The sequence below is a fragment of the Platichthys flesus genome, chromosome 4, assembly GCF_949316205.1.
Source record: "Platichthys flesus chromosome 4, fPlaFle2.1, whole genome shotgun sequence".
In the NCBI taxonomy this organism is placed as follows: Eukaryota; Metazoa; Chordata; class Actinopteri; order Pleuronectiformes; family Pleuronectidae; genus Platichthys; species Platichthys flesus.
In genome coordinates, this window is record NC_084948.1 from 6398225 (window position 1) to 6417416 (window position 19192).

At 43.3% G+C, this 19192-nt stretch overlaps 1 protein-coding gene across 1 annotated transcript in view; it reads left to right on the forward strand.

Moving 5' to 3' along the window:
- The first annotated feature begins 292 nt into the window (after positions 1-292).
- The window catches only part of LOC133952426 (calsyntenin-2-like), a 238150-nt gene continuing 219250 nt past the window's right edge, over positions 293-19192 (forward strand). The window contains exon 1 of the mRNA XM_062386854.1: positions 293-733. Within this exon, the coding sequence (XP_062242838.1) occupies positions 670-733 (64 nt within the window). The 5' untranslated portion in view covers positions 293-669. The remainder of the gene's footprint in view (positions 734-19192) is intronic.

Below are 19192 nucleotides of genomic sequence, written 5' to 3' on the forward strand. Positions count from 1 at the left end.
CAGTTCGATTCATTGTGTATACATGGCAGCAGCAACACTTTCTTTATGGGCTTTTAATATCCCACATTGTTCTCTATCAAGGGACCTAATAATGGAGTCAGCCACAATAAAACACGGCGCTCAATGCTTTTGCAAACTACAGCGGCTATTGATCCCTTCTCAGCGAGAGTAGCTGGAGAGGGCTGGGACGCTCCGGAGCTATGGAGGAGGGAGGAGGAGAGAGGGGAGGGCGCAGGACGAGAGAGGGAGGGATGGGGAGAGGAGAGAGAAAAGCGCCTGCATCCATCACTCTCGCTCTCCTCCCTGTGACGTCGCTCGGACTGGTCCCGGGCTGCGCTGCTCTCTCTCTGGTCCCGTCTCGGCACAAACCCACTGGAGTTGTTGCCTCCACCATCCTCCTCCCAGGCTGCGGTGCGCTGCGGGAACCCGGTGTCCTTCTGCTCCACGCTGCCTGCCTTGTCCCACATACATCAGCCAAGTGTGTGTGTGTGTTTGTTTTACCTGCACTCTCTGCCTGAGGAGACGGGAGAGAACCCGAGGCGCTGAGTGAGAAGAAGGAGAGGGTGGAGAAGGAGAAAGAGAGAGAGAGAGAGAAAGAAAGAGGAGAAGAAGAGAAGAGGTCGCCGTGCAGTCCCTCTCCTGGCCCCTGGCGCAATCTCCGCCGAGAAGATGCTGAGAATAGCCGGTGTGTTGGCTGTAGTGGCTCTGGGGTTGAGCGCCGCTCACACCAAAGGTACGTGGGTGAAGGGCAACTTGCTTTGTGTGGTGCGCATCGGCGTGTGCGCTACGGCTCAGCGATGCACGTTGTCTGTGTGTGTGTGTGTGTGTGTGTGTGTGTGTTGATGGACCATCCGATCTGATTTTAGCAGGACTGTGTGTGTGTGTGTGTGTGTGTGTGTTTGATTATCACTCCTTAAGAAAAGGATAATTCTCCAGTGCTCCTCTGGGACTCCAGCTCTTAATTACTACACAGCTCCTGCAATAGCACTTATGTGTATTTGTTTTACACTCTCTGGCATCTACAGGCTACAGCAGTTCTTCCAGAGACTTGCGTATCACGTGCTGCTCAGTACAGAGCTGTTACCTTATTATAGCCTAGTTGTTGTGGGAGGGGGCAGTTATCTCATGTTGGACCTGCGATTTTGCATCATCGTCACACTTATTGCAACACCTCTAATATCCTTTGTCTGGAGCTAGACGTAGGAGGATCACATTTGGTGTTAATGGATAGTGGTTTAAGGTCTGTCAGTGATTGTAGAAAGTGGAGCAGATATAATCTCTGAAATTGTTTGTAATTGAAAGTAGGCAACACATAATCATAACAGCGGTGTTTGTTAGTGCACGTGTGTCCCATAATTAGCCAGTGAGGATCTAAGGAGGACGCCCACTTAAAACACAATCCACACAACTCACTGTCGGATAGCTTCGCACCTTTGAAAGAATAAAGAAGATCAAATCCTTAAGAAACAAATATGCAACCACTGCAAAGGCTGTGAAAGTTCATACCTGGGGGTGCAATAAAAGTTAAGATAGTATTTTTTCCCCAGAATAAAAGCTTTCACAAATCCACAGAGTAATGAAGTCACCTGAAAACAAGTGTTGTAGTTACATATATGCATTAAAGCACGGGCTCTATTTATCTGTTTAGGCTCATTTAATGCACAGCTGCAATAAGCTCATTAAAGTTCCAAACCATGTGACGAATGATTCCCAATGCAACATACTGTCTGTGTGAAGATGACAGCCAGATGTCCTACATGTGTGCCATACTTCTGGCAGCTTTGCTTCAGCACCTAGTTAATTTCAGGTCTAACAGTTCTATCCTCATGGCACCGGGACCTCTCAATTCTCCAAAGAGCCTGGTATGTGCTCTGGGTAAGTGGGTAAACGCTGCATCAGGTCCTTGCTAATCGACTCCCTGTGGACCGGGGCTGGCTTTCGCGCAGCGATTTAACAAGGTGACACCTGTCAGTCGCGTCTGGCAGCCAAGACACACCACAAGTGTAATAAACCGCTCATCCTCCTTTGCCTCTTCGCACACTGTAGCTTCCCTGCTGGTCCGCTAGCTGCCTGCAGCTGGAGCCTCTGTGGCATGTGCAAGGACAACATATGCTGATGGTCCTGCTGCAGGCCGTGAACCGGACCCCAGGTCAAGCCTCTTCCTTACCTTTATAGGGTTTACCTGAGTGAACCGATGTGATGAGGATGGATGATGTGCTGTGCTCCTGGACCAGTGTGCCTATAAACTCCCACAGAGACTATTTTTTTTACCTGTCTGGGGATACTGCAGATTAACCTGTTCATATATTTTCATCTAGCAATATGCTCATATTTTCAGCTAATACGGTAATAAATAACTGAATAGTTGCATTGTAAGGATTGATTTATTATTCTTTTTTGTGTCCAGAGCTCGGGTGTGCAGTAAACAAATTACTGCCAAGTCAATGGGGGTGGAAAAACCCAGCACAACATGGTTCTAATTGATTCCCCAGGGGCTACTGTACAGTGCAGTTAAATCCAGGAGAAAATAAAAGTGTCGCCCGGATCCGTCTGCGATCTGCTGCCACACTGACCTGCACTTTTTTCTCATTGCCTGTCACAGTTGGCAGGAAGCAGAACCCCTGGGAAGCATCAATCCTCAATCATTTCCCGTCTTTTACCTCTCCATCTGTTTCTCTGTGTCTTCCAGTTTTTTTAAATGACAGCTGAAGTGGTGCGTTCATGTCGAGTCTAGTGAAGGAGCCGCCTCCGTGTAGCACACATATGCAAAGCTGCTTTCAGGAAAACTTTGAAGCACCGCTTGCCCTGTCATTTTCTGCCGAGCCACCGTTTTATTCCAGGGATGCGAGGACGTGCAACTTCCTTTAATCGCCAGGACCCTTAAGTCCTGTGTCCAGACTTATGCATGTGTGTGTGTGTATCGTCTTAGTTTGTGTATCAGTCAGTAAACGGAGCTAGCTCGAGGTCTGACATCTCTGTCAGTGTGTTTGTGGGTTCGCCGGTGCACACGCAGCCAGAGTGATAGAGTGCAGCCGACATGTTGACAGCCGCCAAGTATGCAAAAATGTGCCAGGAGGTGATGTCGTTTACAAAGGAATTATTGCATTCACAGATACAAGCTGTGGCTCAAACGATTTCCCCAGGACGGACTGTGAAGCCGCTCGACAGGGAGAATCTTCTGGCAGCAAAGCAGAAAGAGCTACAGAGTTTTTGCCAGTGCTGCCCTGGAGCCCTGCTTTTGTGTAATTCCAAGCAATATGAACTCTGAATTTAGATAGCTCATTACCAGCACTGTGTATTTTAATTCACCTACCCACTGCGTGTCTCGTTGTTGGTGGAACCTTTTTTTTGCTGCTTTATTATATCCGGATAAATATGCCGTACATTTATGTCCGTAAACAGGTCTTTGTAAGAGGCCTCTTGGTAACAGTCTCTAGGCTGTGGCTTCATTATTTGACCTGGCTCTTATAACGTATGGTTTCCTATATGGCTTCTTTACGTATGGCTGGGTGTCTAAGCCGGTGCTTTGACACCCAGCCATACGATAAAGAAAGACAAGGCGATAGTCGTTTGAGGATCCCATAAGGAAATAAAAAAGTAGAGAGGGGGGTTGACTGAAAAACAGAGGTAGATTTATAACCTCCCTTTTGGACGAGAGGAAGTGCATTATGGGAGCGCTCAATAAATCCTCAAATGATGCTATGTCTCTGGATGTGGCACAAATTCAGCCGAGCCTGCCGCGCGGTCAGGGGAGCCGGGAATCTGAGACATGGAGGAGCATTACAGATTTTTTTTTCTTTCTTACAAGCGCTTACCTTGTCCATTGTTTTCAAAGCTGCGCTGATCTCTGTACAGTCCTATGCCATTTGACAAGAAGGAGGGCTTAGTCACCACGGCTCTGATCCCGGCACGGATCTACTGACATCAGAGACCAAAGACAAAGGCAGGGCGGATACGTTTAAGCTATCGCCTTCAAACAAAGCTGAGAAAGAGGGCTCCTGTGATCCTGTGATTACTGACACTAGATCTGCAACAAGCCCGGTGACTCGATTATCACACAGCCCCTCGCAGCATACTGAACGAATGCTATTTTTTTTAAGGCTAATGAGAAATCAAGCCTTTCCTCTCTGTCTCAGTGTTAATTATCAGATCAGTGTGTAGTAGCGTTGAGTGGGTGTTTGTTGCCTGCACACAAAGTCACAGCCGAAACTATTTCCAGATCTGAGTTCAGTCGTGCCGATCCAAGGTATTCCATCGTAGCCTTTGCACTAACGTTTTCCTCCAGCTGTTCTCTATACACATTATCCGACTGCTTTTGTTTAACCTCTCGTCTCGTCCAACACTATTGTCTTGTCGTGCGGAAGGAGGTTGGGAGTGTGGGGGGTGGGGGGGGTGGTTGGTTTGCAGCGGAGTCAGTGTGTGCGAGCTCGTAGTTCAGTTGCTGACTGAAGTGGTTGCATCTTACAGGGAGTGTGGGTGTTTTCATCTCTCGCTTCCTTTTGTTCCTTTTGTTCCTCTTCTCTCTTCTCTCCTCTTCGTGCTCGGGTGGTCACGGCTGACCATGCTTGCCAGCGGATATCACTGATTTGCAATTGAAAGAGTAAGAGAGCAATAGAGAGAGAGAGAGATTATTTGATAAGTGACTTGGCCAGAGTGGGTTTTTGCAGAATTAAGTCAGAATCTGCTGTTTTAGATAGAGCCTGTGTGGTCGTAGCTTTTGCCACACGAGACGTTTGATCCTTTTACAATGGAAGCAGCGTCCCCCTCCGTCCTTCTCTCAACGGGTCAAAGACGTCAAGTATTTTTTGCAACTAGAGAAAATTAAGTTCATACTCAAAGGATCCCCTCAAATCTTTATTAGAGCATGTAGACATTTCCTGGATTTCCGGGACTCCTACAGGAACCACTTGATTGAGGATAGGTGGGTTTTTTCCTTCTGTTTTTGTAAATTTTTTGGGGTTTCACTTTTGTTTCTTTATTTCTTTCCCTCTCCCCATTCCCCCTCTATTTTATTAGTATAAATATACTTATCTGCAACCCCATTGGTTAGTGGGTGGGAATGGGGATTTCAATTTGTCCGTATGTTTCATGAATAATACCTCCCTGTGAATTATGCCCAAATCTATATGCTTTGTAACATTCACTTCTGTGAAGGAAAAACATTGAAAATCAATACAAATATTTACAAAAAGAACATAAACACCACAGGTTAAAAAGGAAAAAGGAAATGTTTTTGGGGAAAGTACAGAAAAGGGAAAGAAAAGTCTATTGAACTCCATTTTTCCACAGTTTTCTGAGATTTGTAAGCATATCAGATGAAATGTTGAAATATCCACTTTAAAGTCTCCAAATCTATTTAAGCGTCATACATTTATAAAGATGTATTATCATATGCATAAGGTTTTATAAAGCCTACTTTTTCCAAACAGCAACAATTTTGATAACCACAAGAAGCGCTACTCAAAGCTTAAACTTAGTTTAGCAAGAACACAAGTTGAGGAGTCACAGGTTGGTGAAATGTGATGTTTTACTGCAGCTGTATAAAGTTACCTAACAAAAGTTATCATAAGCTACTGGTCAAATTGGGATGAATATGGCTCTAGTTACAATTGCATTGAATTGAGTAATAGTGTATTGCTTTTTATTTGAAAGGAGATACACTGCATGGCCAAAAGCACGCAGACACCCAAACCAATGCTCCCGTATGTTATTGCCGAGCATTTGATCCAAAAACCCTGGGGATTAATCTGCTGCTGCTACAGAATAAAAGCCTCCATTCTTATGGCAAGATTTTTTAACCTGGCTGCAGGGATTTGCCTCCATTCAGCTACAAGAGCATTAGTGAGCTCGTCAGACATTAAGGCTCACAGTTGCTGTTTGGTATTGAGGTCAAAGCACGGCTGCATTGTCTTTCCTTGTTTAAACAAAGCTGGAGGTACTCTGAAATATCACAGTCCATTTTCAATTTTAAATTTTGGGGGAATTGCCCAAACCATAAACAGACCCAGGCAAAACCCTGTAAGAGGACAGGGTTTTTCACAATGCTTCACTTCATGTGAAAGTCATAAGTAAACAGTTACAAATTATAAGGATTAACAGAAATGTATTGGAGTGTTGTTATACATTTGTCTCTATTGCTACCTCCACAAAGGGGGTTGTTTCACCTGTTTCCGTTTGTTTGTAGGTGAGTTGGTTGGTTTGGTTGTCAGCATCATTGCACTAAAACTGCTTAACACATTCCAATGACACTTTCTTCAGGGAATTCATGGACATGTCTTGCGATTTCCCCACGAAAATAAACTGACGTGTTTAAAGGACTGATTGTATGTGTGCCACTTGATTGTATGTCGGCCCTTGGCAGAGGTATGTGTCATCACAGTTTATCTCTGCTGTTTATTTCAGTTGAAGATGAATTATAAATAAAATAAATAGTCAATGCGATTCCTTTCCAGGAATGATGTAAGCAAAATTGCCTTTGTGTCACTGTGTCATTACTGCAGTGACACACTTAGTGCCCACTTCTTCAGGATGAGATACTTTACGTGTACTATAACGTGCTAATTCCCCTCTCATGGCCTAGTACATGCTTAAGACAACACGCACATATACACACCCACCAAGTCTTAACCCTCTAACAGTCCACTGAAAAAATGAAGGACTGGGGAAAATGTCCTCACGCTGCAAGGTCTATGCTTAAAATAGTCCTCACAAAGATATAAGTACCGGAACACACATGCACAGGCTCTCCAGGCTTTTCAAGTGACTCCTTGTGCCTCCACTTGAGTGCTTCTCCCGTCCATTTGCTCCTGTTTTCCAATCACTTATAGTCCAGTCTCACCAGCCAGCTCTCTTCTATTTTTCAGTCCATGGCGACACAGTGATGACATCCATAAACACGAACACACACACACACACACACACACACACACACAGTGATGAGTAGCAAAGGGTTACACAGACAGACAGGGCCTGACCTGTCCCTCTCCGCCAGCTGGGTCTAGGTGACCTCAGAGGAAATGAACAGAGGGGAAAGATAGAGCGAATTAGAGGACGAGTGAGAGGAGAGTCAGAGCGAAAGTTGCAGATCTTTGTCTCGGTGACTCATAAATCTTCACACCGGACAAGTGGAGCACTCTGAGATGAGTGCAGACATACAGAGAGCTCTCTGCTTTCAGTGTAGGCATTTACTTTATGTGACTTGTATGCATATGTATTGTTAATATTACATGCCTCCTATTTCTAATGGAAATCTTTGGATCAGGCCAGGCTTACTGTTTCCCTCTGTTTTCCATTCTCTATGCTTATTCTATCTTGGTCAGATTGATTCATGTTTAGTACACAGGCGTAAGAGTGACACCAGTCTTCTCATCTTACTTTTAGCCATAAAAAGCACAGATATATATCACACTGTGGACAGTTAAACATCTGGTGTTCTGCATTTCCAGTTGACTGTACGCTGTGTCCCTTTTTTACCTTTGGGATTCTGGCTTGCTCACAATATGAGATGTTTTAAAGCGAGTGTAAGGCTACTGCGGCGGCCCTGCCGAGGACAGCTCCATATTAAGGTCAGCCCCATGTGAGCATTAGTTGCCTGCTTCAGCACTGCAAGCGGCAAACACACGCTCTTCATTGTGAGTCTGCACACACAACCCTATTAAAAAGACTTAGCAACATGTATTTGCTAATGGTTTGCAAGGCTGATGATTATCCACAGGTTGTGGGCTGCCGCTGCGCACATATTAATCAAGTGCTAATTGTTATTTTCTTCATTAGTCTACTTCTTCCCTCAAAGCCTGACACAAGCACAAGCACACAAATAAACACCACACTACCAGTCCCTGTGCGATTTTTCCTTGATGGTTGTGCTAAGAGCTCGTCACTTGCATCTCTGTTCTACTATCTGTGCTCAATTTCAATTAATCCTTCCATTTCTCCATGAAAGCAACAGTTGTCATCCCATATGCTCGCCACTTACAGGCTGAGCAGGAGCTGGCAGAGCTTATACCTATACACCCCAAAACTAATGTACTTACACAAATGCATAAATAGATAAAATATGCTGTTGCTTCACCATGGACACTTTGTTTCAAAATGTGAGCAGCACAAACATTTTCTCCTTTTCTTCTACCCATTCAGCTGCACTGACTCATTGTGCTCAGGGCCTTTCCACAGTTAAAGCTCCTTCAGCAGGAGGTGCACATACAGTACGTCTGCCTGGATAAAAGCTGTGTTATTTAGCTCTTCTTGTTGTGAGTCACAGCTCTTGTGTCAGCACCCCTGGCGTCAGTCCAGCTTGCCAGCAGATGCTACAGAGTCTGTCACACTTCTGCAGTGGTTATGACGTGTGGTGATTGGAGAACAAGCCTCCCTTGCTTACGCCTATACATTATTTATCCTCTGCTCTTATCAAACCCGCTGCTGCTTTTTCTTTCATGCCCACTGAAATGTGAGCATGTACTTCCAAAGCCAAACATTTAGTCTTGATTAACACTGTATTATCAAGCCTGCTTACGTTGAATGTGTTGATCCTAGATTACTGGAGAGGATTTGCAAATGCCATCGCTGCTGTTGTTTTGATGAGTCGTGTTTTTATCCGCCTTTAGAAATATTGTTCTCTAAAAATTGCCAGACAACAGACGGGCCACTCCCACACAGAAAGGAGGGGAATGCCTGGCGCTGTCCTCGGTCCTGTGCCGCTAGGCCAGAAACAGCAGCAGTGGAGCTGTCCATGGTCCTGAAAACAGATTCTGGAAGATGTTGTCTTTCCATTAGCCCATGCCTCGGTATAAATGAGCCTTTGCACATATATCAGTGTGCTGTGGCGGCGATATGTGAGAACACACCAGGGACCTGACAGCGTGTCACAGCGATGATAAGGCTTAGCAGTGAATGATGAGAGACAGACGGATGGGTGAAAATGACGAGGAAATGTGCTGCATCTCAATGATAGGGCTAAATGCTGCTGCTTTAACAGTTGACTCTCACATAGTCAGACTTTTTTTTTGCTCTTCCCATTGCTTTAAAATTGGTTTGACTCTATAGCAACATTTGAAAGAAAATGCAACAGATGCATATGAGACATAAAGTCTGATAATTGCCTCAGGTTAGCATTGGTTAATGGATAAACACTACATGTTGTAAAAGTCAGATCTTGTGTTAAAGGTCCAATGTGTAAGATTCAGGTGAAAGGGATCTATTGGCAGAAAGTGTGTTTCGTCTAAATTGTACAAACAGTTGTTTTCTTTACCCTTGAATGAGGCCTTTAATTGAATTACTTTATATTCACATCAGGAACACCTCTTGAGTTTTGATAACTGAAGGCTACCGCAGGTTCTCTTTCACGTTTGGAAGGGGAGGTTAAGTTGAGGGGTATTCAGCCTGTAATGGAACTTCACCACTAGTTGTCCCTAAAGTGTTCACACTGAAACTTTAAGTAGAATTATAAATAAATCGTAAGGTTTGCAGAGAGAAGGAAGTGAGATCACTAGACCTGTGCAGCTATGCTCCTCATCTCTGTTTAAGGCTAGCAGCCTGAGGCTACGGTAGTCGCAGTTACCATTACACACTGAATCTCCAACAGTATACGCAGAGTTTCATTGTGGCTAATCTGGTTGTCAGAATTTCACAAGGAGCAAGAGTGTCTCAAAATAAAACCCAAACAACAGATTTTTTTTCTGCACTATAAAAATATAATTTCAGTTATTAAGTAGGTAATATTTTCTTTTTTTGGTAAACATGCTGTCGTTTGGAGTTTGAACTATTTATTTCCTGTTTTTACTTTGTAGATCCTTTCCAATTCTCTGTGTCTCCGGCTTGTTTCACTTCCTGTCTATATCCTGTTTACAGCTCCTGTTGTGGTTTGGCCTGCCCTGGCATGTTTCACCCATGTTCAATTATCCCAGTATCCCTTGTGTATTTATTCTCTGTGCTCCCAGTCCTCCTTGCCAGCTCAGCTTGTCAGTCCTGTTCAGTTTGGCTTGGTTTAGTTTCGTCCTGTTCTTTCCCCTGCTGTTTCCCTGCACTTAACTTTAGTTAGTGTCTGCAATCATAAAAACAATACACATGCAATGTTTGGATGAGGACACATGAACACATTCAGAGTTGTCATCAGCAGGTTTTGATAACATGCAAATAAACAAAGTTATGTGCCAACAATGGCAAAGAAAAAGAAGACCACTGCTAACAGGATCTCAATGATTCCCCTAAACAAGGTCCGTATAAACCCCAGTTTTCAAGAGTTGTATACAGAAAGTACAGATTGAGAGTATAGAAACAGGAGTATTCTATCTGTCCACGACAGCCTCCAGAGCATCAGGGCCACCGCGCCAAGAACCATAAAGCATCTAAAAATAAACAGTGTTCCAACAGTCTGAAGTTTATTGAGTTGTAGCCAACCATTCTCACATACCGGCTGCTCGGCCATATTTTCAACCCACTGTAGAAATCTAAGTGCAATGATCCATGAATTCTGCCGCTCTGTGATGTTCACGGCAAAGTGTGTGCTCTATGTGTGTGTGTATGCTGTTGTGTATGAGTTATGAAAGGCAAACGACACAAGAGTTGAAATGTGTCCATGTAATACCGTGTCCTTCATTCAGAGACATCTGATTCTTTGTCAGTCATACACACAATTGCATGAACGCGCACACAAACACGCACGCACAGGTGGAGCATTTAAAACGAACAGGTGGGACCAGGTTTGTGTAGATGCCCTGTCGGGGATGCAGCAATAATATCCTTCTGTTGTAACTGGGCCACACACACACACACACACACACACACACACACACACACACACACACACACACACATTTTGAGCTCCTCCTCTCACTTCTGTAAAGGTGCACCCCAGTTCCCTGTGGCTGTTGCACAGGCCCAGTAATTGCATTCTCAAATGCGTGCGTGTACATAGGTCTGTGTGTGTGTGCGTGCGTGAGTTTACCTGTGTCTAGGTCAAATCCTGAGGGATATGAACTCTGCTGGGTTGTTTCATTTTTAACGGGACGCTCAGGGCCTCATTTGTTCCTGTGTGTTTTGGGAGAAATCACCAAGGTGCTCCCATCTCCGGGAAGCGAGAGAGCAACAGGTAGAGAGAGAGAGAGAGGGTGCACTGAGTGGCTGTCAGGTCTGACAAGCCCAACAAGCGGTAATATTTAACCAAAAAAAAAGAGCAAAAAAGTCTGCAAAGTTTTTTAAACCTGCACGTTTGGACATGTTGATTGACATTTAGAGCAGCTGTCACAGTGTAGCTGCTGCCGTAGCTCATACTTGTGTCCTGCTTCTCTTCATCCTCTGCTCCTCCGGTCGTGCAGCTGACAGCCGCCTGGCTGTAACAGCTCCCCCTCTGTTACTGGGAGGAGGAGGGAGGAGGATCTGGGTCACCGTGTACCTTCTCCTCCCACTGCTTTGCATCCTTTCACTCCCTCTTGTTCCTCCTCTGTTCTTCCTCCACCTTACCCTCCCCTCCGGGTTTTTTGGGCTTATCAGTCTCTGTCTAACCTTTAAGCCAATAATACCACAAATTCAATCTGCCCTCTCTCTTTTTCCCAAGTTTATCCTCTTTACTCTTCATCTTTTTACATACTCCTGCTGGGTTTACCTGGTGAACCATTAGTACGGAGGTAATTACCAGCGGCAAGGCTTAGCCAGTTCTTATCAAGCTGTTCTCATCTTTCTTCTGGATCTGCTTTTGCTGTGGAGATTCTCGTTTTGGAAAGGCATTGGGTTAAAGGGACATTTATAAGATAACATTGAAATCTGGCTTTGGAATTGTTTTATGTTGACTTTATTCAGCTGGCTGTGCTTAATCAAGGCCAAACCTACCCTGAAGAGAGAGTTGGGCACTGACATGCACCATCACATGCATACACATTATGACAAGCACATGATATGAATACTCTTCATGCATTTCCCTGTTGCACATGCAATACATAAAAACATGAACATGTGTAGACTCATAGGTATTAAAAAACACATGAATAATTATAATGCATTACCCCTATTACACACACAGAAACAGACACACACACACACACTCTCTCTCTCTCGCTCTCTCGCTCTCTCTCTCTCTCTCTCTCTCTCTCTCTCTCTCTCTCTCTCTCTCTCTCTCTCTCTCGTACATGTTCGGACATCACAGGCTGGAAGCTAATAATAGGGTAATGAATAATTAATATGCAATATTCATTCATTAAACAAAAAACGACACACCCACACATTCTCTCTCTCTCTCTCTCTCTCTCTCTCTCTCTCTCTCTCTCTCTCTCTCGCTCTCTCTCTCTCTCTTTCCTGCCTTCCCCCACCTCTTCTTCACCCTTTATTTAAATATCTTTTCACCTGTATCCACTGTATGTTAAAATGCATGCGTGTGTGTTTGTGCTGTATGTATATGTGAAGGTCACTCATTTCTCTAACCAGCACATCATTATTAAACCATGACTCCTCCCCTGGCTCACTCACCTCCCCTGTTTGCTTCTTGTGTTGTGTTGGTTATAAGTCTGAGCTTTTGTATTTCCTCTGCTCGTGTGTGTAGGTGCAAAGGTAGGCATGGCGTTGTTAGGGTGTTCATGCATGTTCATAAGTGTGTGTGTGTGTGTGGGTCTAGGCCCCCTTGAGTTCTCATTATGGCGTGCCTGGATGCCCTAGCCCAGCCTCAACATCTGTCTCTGAGAGTGGACTGGCCTGAGATGAGGGGCAGCCCTGTGTTTCTACGTAACGAGCCAGGCCGCTGCACCTCTCGCTCAGTGGAAAACTTCAGTGCTGTACACACTTTACACATCGCATGCAGCATTTCATTAGCACGGGCGTTAGTCGGGTCATCTATCTACTGCTTCCTGGAATCTCTGGGTGTCTGTCTGTGGTGTGATCGACAACAGCGCGATGAACTTTGAATAAACAGGTGATCATCTCTTTGTCCAGGAGTGGCACAGCTTCAGGTTCTGTAGACTGAGTCCAGCAGTCGCTCCAGCTCAATTACTGTCACTTTTCAGAAAGAAGACTGCAACCAGCATCACAACAGGCCAAATAAACAGCTTATTACAAACAGGCAGGTTTAGAATGCTATTAGCATAAGTGCACTGCATCTTAATTCATACAGGTTTGTGGGGATAAACTGAACAGCGGCAGATATTGTTTTGGATGTTTTATTATTCTAAAGTATCAATATTGGTATCAGTTCCCCGAAAAATCCAATTTTGTTCCAGCTCTAGTTTTAAAAGGAAACATGACTTTGTCGAATCAAATCAAGTGCAACTCGTACAAAAGCTTTCAAAGCTCCTCACAATGACAGATGGTGGAAAGAGTGGAGAGAAAAAAAACTTACTTTGAGCTGTCCTCTTGAGAAAAGCCAAAGAGAAAATAAACACAGTGACACCCACCAGAGAGCAGTGGCATATTTCATCATCGTCTTATGACACGGAGCACGAGCTTATGAAATATGTGGTCTTACTTAAGAGGAACACAAATTACTACACACAGACCCTTGAATATTTAAAGAGACTACATTAAAATAGAATGACAAGGCTGTGCTTGGAAACACATGGCTGACTTCTAGTAAGATTTTCCTCCTTGTCTTCAATATACATTAGTGTATATTCATTTGTTCATTTGTCAGGAAAACAGAAATGCATTATTTCCAGCTATACACTGATAATATTATCAGTGCAAAGCCAAGAACGAGTCTGGTCCTATCATTGCTGCTGTGTTGGTAACTGAGGAGCTCTGGGGAGTGAGTGTGGGGGGTTGCTGCCTGGCTCAAGGACACCATGATGGTAGCTGATGTGGAACAGAGTTATATCTTCTATTTTCATCCATGCAAATTAATTTAAGAGATACGTTAAGTAGATGACACTCCAGATATCCATCCATCTCATCTGACATTGATCGAGAGGATACATCCTGGACAGTTTTCCAAATTCCACAGTGCAACAATAATGTCAACATCTCTTTGTTAAGGGTACTTAACAAAGAGTACGATAGTATAGTATGATCTCTGACAGGCAATAATATGATGCTTTAACAGCCTGCACTCTTTTGGGAAGGCCCTCCTTAATAAGAAGCGGCCTGTGCCTATTGATCCCAAAGGTGCTTCATTATGGGCTTGAGGCCAGGGCCCTTTCGTACAACGGCTGATGCTTTGAATTCAAAAGTCTGAGCCATTAATACATAAAATGTGCGTTTGAAAAGGGCACTGAAGATATTACCTCTGTCATCAGTTTGTTGTTTAACCTGTCAAACATGGGAAACTAGCGGGCTCTGCTAAATGAAAACAAGGAAAAGCAGTGTGAGAAGTACTGTTCTCAATTCAGCATGAGCGCTGGAATAAATTGTGATGCTGACTCTGTGAAATCCATCTTCTATACAGTGTTGTTAGCTTGTCACTGAGCCAGGGAAGGCTGCGTAAATTAACTGAGCAATTGACTCTACAGTTAAAGACTGCAGGCTGCCTGGGATGCTGTCAAATTAATCAGAACTAATCGATCACGAGCAGTCTGAATTTGTTTGAAGAAAATGTATTTTTGTGACGGCAATTGTTCCAAACTTCTGACGATACAATGTTCGAACAAGGAGGACCTTGATTTTGATGCTAGTAAAACCACAATGAGTCTGGTTCTAGAGGTTTCCTCCAATTTGAAGGGAGTTTTCTTCTCTCCACAGTTGCCAGTGTTTGCTCGTTATGGGCTATGTACCCATAGATACATTGCACTATGTAAAGAGGCATGGGACTTGGGATTTGGCCCTACACAAATACATTATGTGATCAAATGAATGACATTATATTGGCAATAAAATATAAGATAAGATATTCCTTTGTAGGATCTAGTAAGAATAGGTTAACATGCAATACAATACAATATAATATACGTGTTAATATAATGTATACAATGTAAAGGGAATATGTCATGTTTGAGGATATGTACATAGCCGGTTCATAAATTTTCTCTATTCAAACGGAAACACAACTTTTAATGGACATAATTCAAAGAAGATAGTGGATACAACATCTGAATTGACAACACACCAAATGTGAGACCAAAACCAATTAAAACAAGTGAAGACAAAACAACAAAGACATGAACCTCGGTTCAGACTTTCAGGTGTGAAAACTCAGATCAAGTTCACTTCTAATCTGCCAGTTATCCCATTCTGTGTATGAATATAGTCATCAAGAGATAGTGACTCAAATTGTATCAATTACTTAATGGGTGTTTAAAAAACAAGCACAAAACAAATCCTACTTTGCCCGCCCTGACAACACATCTGACAAAACACTGAACCAAAATGCAAATAACCATCTCCCCCCCCCCGAAATGCAGATGATTTGTTTGGGTGTTTCTCCGTCACCATTTATTCTCAGTTTTCTTTGAGTCACGCTAGAATGTATTCAGAAGATATGAAACAATCCATCTCTGCTTTGTAAAGGCGAAGACATATCTGCCTTCTAATCCTTCACTACATCTCAAAAATCACACTTTTATGTTGTTGGAATACAAACAGCTGCTGCCTCTCCCTCGCTCGCTCAGCCACACATCCACAGATATACACACCATTTAAATGTCAATGAATCATCTGCGTCTATGCTGTAGGTCCCCACACAGATTACATCGGGTTGTGTGGCATATCCCAGGTGGGTTTCTCTAAGCACTGGCATTGGCCACCTGATGCTTAAGAACATATGAAATATTTTTGTGTGTGTTGTCCATGTACGGAGAGAAGTCCTGCTTGGCTATTCTCTGTCTCCCCTGCTGCCTAAAGCCAAGGGGGCTGAACACCTGTAGAGGGGCGCACACACACATTTACACACACTTGCATGGAGACACATGTCCATTGGTGACGCATCCTCTCTCCTCGGAGTTGCCCCCCGTCTTTTTTCATACACCACTTCCTCTTATCTATTTACCTTTTCACTGTGTGTATATGCCGGTGACTGAATGTTTTTGTTTTGGTGTCTAAAGATGACTTGTCCCCGACTGGGTGGGTAATTTTCCAGTGGCTTCTGCGCTTTTATCCGTGCAGTCCCACGGGGTGCGGTGTTTATGAATTGACATCGTAATCACGCCTTTGCCACTTTCTCTCCATTTCCAGCACCTTGGGAGGTGAGGCGGGAGGTTTTTGGGTTTATATGCAGATGCTGAGGGAAAGATTGATGGAAATCTGTCAGAGACTGTTGCAAGAGGGCAAAAGAGGCAACGACAGGGAATAGGAAGGCGACTGATGGACAGGTTGAAATTGAAATTGGACAAATAGGAGGCAACAGGAGAGAGAGAGAGAGAGAGAGAGAGAGAGAGAGAGAGAGAGAGAGAGAGAGAGAGAGAGAGAGAGAGAGAGAGAGAGAGGACTGAGGAAAGATTTTGATTTCCATTTAAAGATGCTATCTTTTGTTTTTTCCATTTAAATACATGTTTAGAATTTAATGTCAAACAGAATTCTCTTCATGTTTTTTCTGACCATCTGTAGCTGTCAGTAGCCCTTAACGAGCAATGAACAATAATAAAACCGACATGTGTTCTGCATCCATCACCTTTTGCAGGTGCAGGCCAACATACATACAGAAACGCCAACAGCCTATGGTCAAATAAAGTCCAAACAAGCTTGATATAGTCACAAAAAACAAACCAGACTGTAAGGCCTAAATACTGCAGTGATGCATTTAGAGAGCAGGTATGCGGGTAAGCTTCCCAGCATGCACTTGGTTATAGTATTTTCTATTATATGTGCAAAGTTCCACCATTTCACACTTCATTTGTTGTTATAACATTAGAAATCAAGAACGTATCCACTCAGAGTGCTGTGGTTTCCCTATCAAGTGAGGGTTTGTTTGAATTGGTGTCATAAAAATATACTGTGTGGTTCCTTACACTTAATGTTTCAGGGCTGGGAACAACTGTGCTGGTGTCAAATCTGTCAGACCACACAGGTTTTCTTTGGACACTCGCCCAGTGACAACAAACAGCACAGGTGCAGATATTTGGGCCAAGACTAGTTTGCATCTGCTTGTCTTAGCAAATGTTTGCAATGTTTAGCTATGATGGTGCTGTGTACATAGCATTACTAAGTCCGTTCAAACATTCAAAATGTTATGAGTCCTCATCACTTGTTATACTGTCGTATTAGGTCCTGTATTATTTTGTGTTATTCAACTATCTTCACTTTGGATCGTCAGGGTCTCTAGATATCTTCTATCAAACTGCAAGTCTCAGAAATGCAGTATTAGAAAAGAGTAAAACTGACATTGATGACCTTGTTTTTCCGAATAGAAACGCTACTGCTCGTCCTCAGGAGTGATTCCTTTCAGTTAGATATGCAGGCCTGATTGACTTTGTTGAGGTTTGCGCATCATAATTTCACACGTGTAGACTCAAGAAAAACCCAAACCCCACGTGTGTTAATTAAGTTGCAGAGGAGAGACCTGATCTGAGAAGAACCTGATGCAAAATGCTGCTGACCGAAAACAGATGTCAAGTCAGAGAAAGGTTCCAGCACAAGTGCCGGTGAAAAGTGAGTTGGATTCCAGTCAAAACCACAGATTGTCCAGAAACAGGAATCTGTGCAAAAATGTCAGTGCGTGGTTTATATGGCGATGGACTGATGCAAATAATCAGTTTGAACTACGTCTGTATCGACTGATGTTAAAGGAGAAGATAAGTCATGGACCATTAAATATTTATTCATAAGAAAATTCCAGAATATGAAGCAGGGACAGTTTCTTTTTCCATACTGTTCTGAAAGGAAGGTTTTTGAATTCCCTGTGGAGGGGGCAGTTGGATTACCTTTTGTTTTCATGTGCACCACACCACTCCCCGCTGCTGCAACCCAGCCGTCAGTTCGAAAAAAACCTCGGCTTTGTTCCGTCGTCTTCCATTCAAACTTGTTTTTGTCTTTCCTGTATTCTCTGGAGTCTCTGAAGCTGCATGATGAAATACAGAGGTGTGGTTAGCAGTGTCAAGTCGCAGACGCAGCAGGGGATTAAAAACATTTGCTCTGTGACATCGCGGAGAGCAGATCTCTTTTGATGTGAAAGCAATTGGCTCATACAGTGCGGTACAGCAAAAGGAATCAGGGAATAATCACATTCACAATGTCTGACCCACAGAAATGCAAACACTCACATCCATAAAATGTGTGCATGTGAATATTTCATTCTCTCCTCTCTGATCTCTCTCTTTCAATCTGTGTCTTCATCTATCCTTTTTTTTAACTCGCTCCCAATAAGCCAAGCACTTTATCATTCAACCTCTTTATTTGGACAATTAAAGTTCATGTGATCCCCTGTTTCACACCAGGTGTTACGATTTCAACTCTCCCAATGTGTCGGCACAAATGGCGGAGAATACTACGTCTTGCTGAACCAAATACAGTTTGCCAACAACTGCCACACGGAGGAGAGAGCGGGCATTTAATAGCAGAGGGTAGCAAAAGATTAGGGTGCAGTGTTTTACGGGTTCAATTCTCCTCGAGTCATCCTCTGTCCTCTCTATTCCATCTCCTGGGTTTATGGACAGGAAGCTGTCCATAAAGTTACATGGGTGAATGGATGCAGGATGTAAGTGTGAGTCTGTGTGTGTGTGTGAGCCTGGCTGATGTGTGTGTATTCGCTTGCCCTGGGGTTCAGCCACTGCAGGTTTTTCAAGGCTGATACTAATGGTCTTTTTTTTTTTTTCGACCCGAGGTTGCTGACAGCAGATATTTCATGATAATATTTGATGTCCTTAAAACTTATATTTAATGTGCCCGGTACAAGTACAGCCAATATTTCCCACTATGGTGTTAGCAGAGCTCAAGCACTCAATATGAATGAAATGAAAAATATATGAAAATGTTTTTTTTTTATAGATTTAAAAAAAACAGACAACTTCTAAAGAGCTTTACAGATTAAATGAGACAGAAACAACATGTAAATACAGGAGAAATAAACGTTAGGTACAAACCACAACATCAGTATAACAAACTTGAGTATAATGAATTAAATGCAATAATTATTATTTTCTAGCTTTTTTATCCTCTACCATCTTGTGAGGGAAATGTGTTGCACTTTATCTTAAATGCTTCACTATGGTTTTCAGCGATTGTCTGATTTGCTTCTCCAGGAAGTTCGGCTTGGATCGCCTCTAATATTAGCACAAAGATATATCAGCTATCAACCTTATTGTCATAACAATAAATATATGTCTCGTGTCTCATCCTCGCGCACAGACTC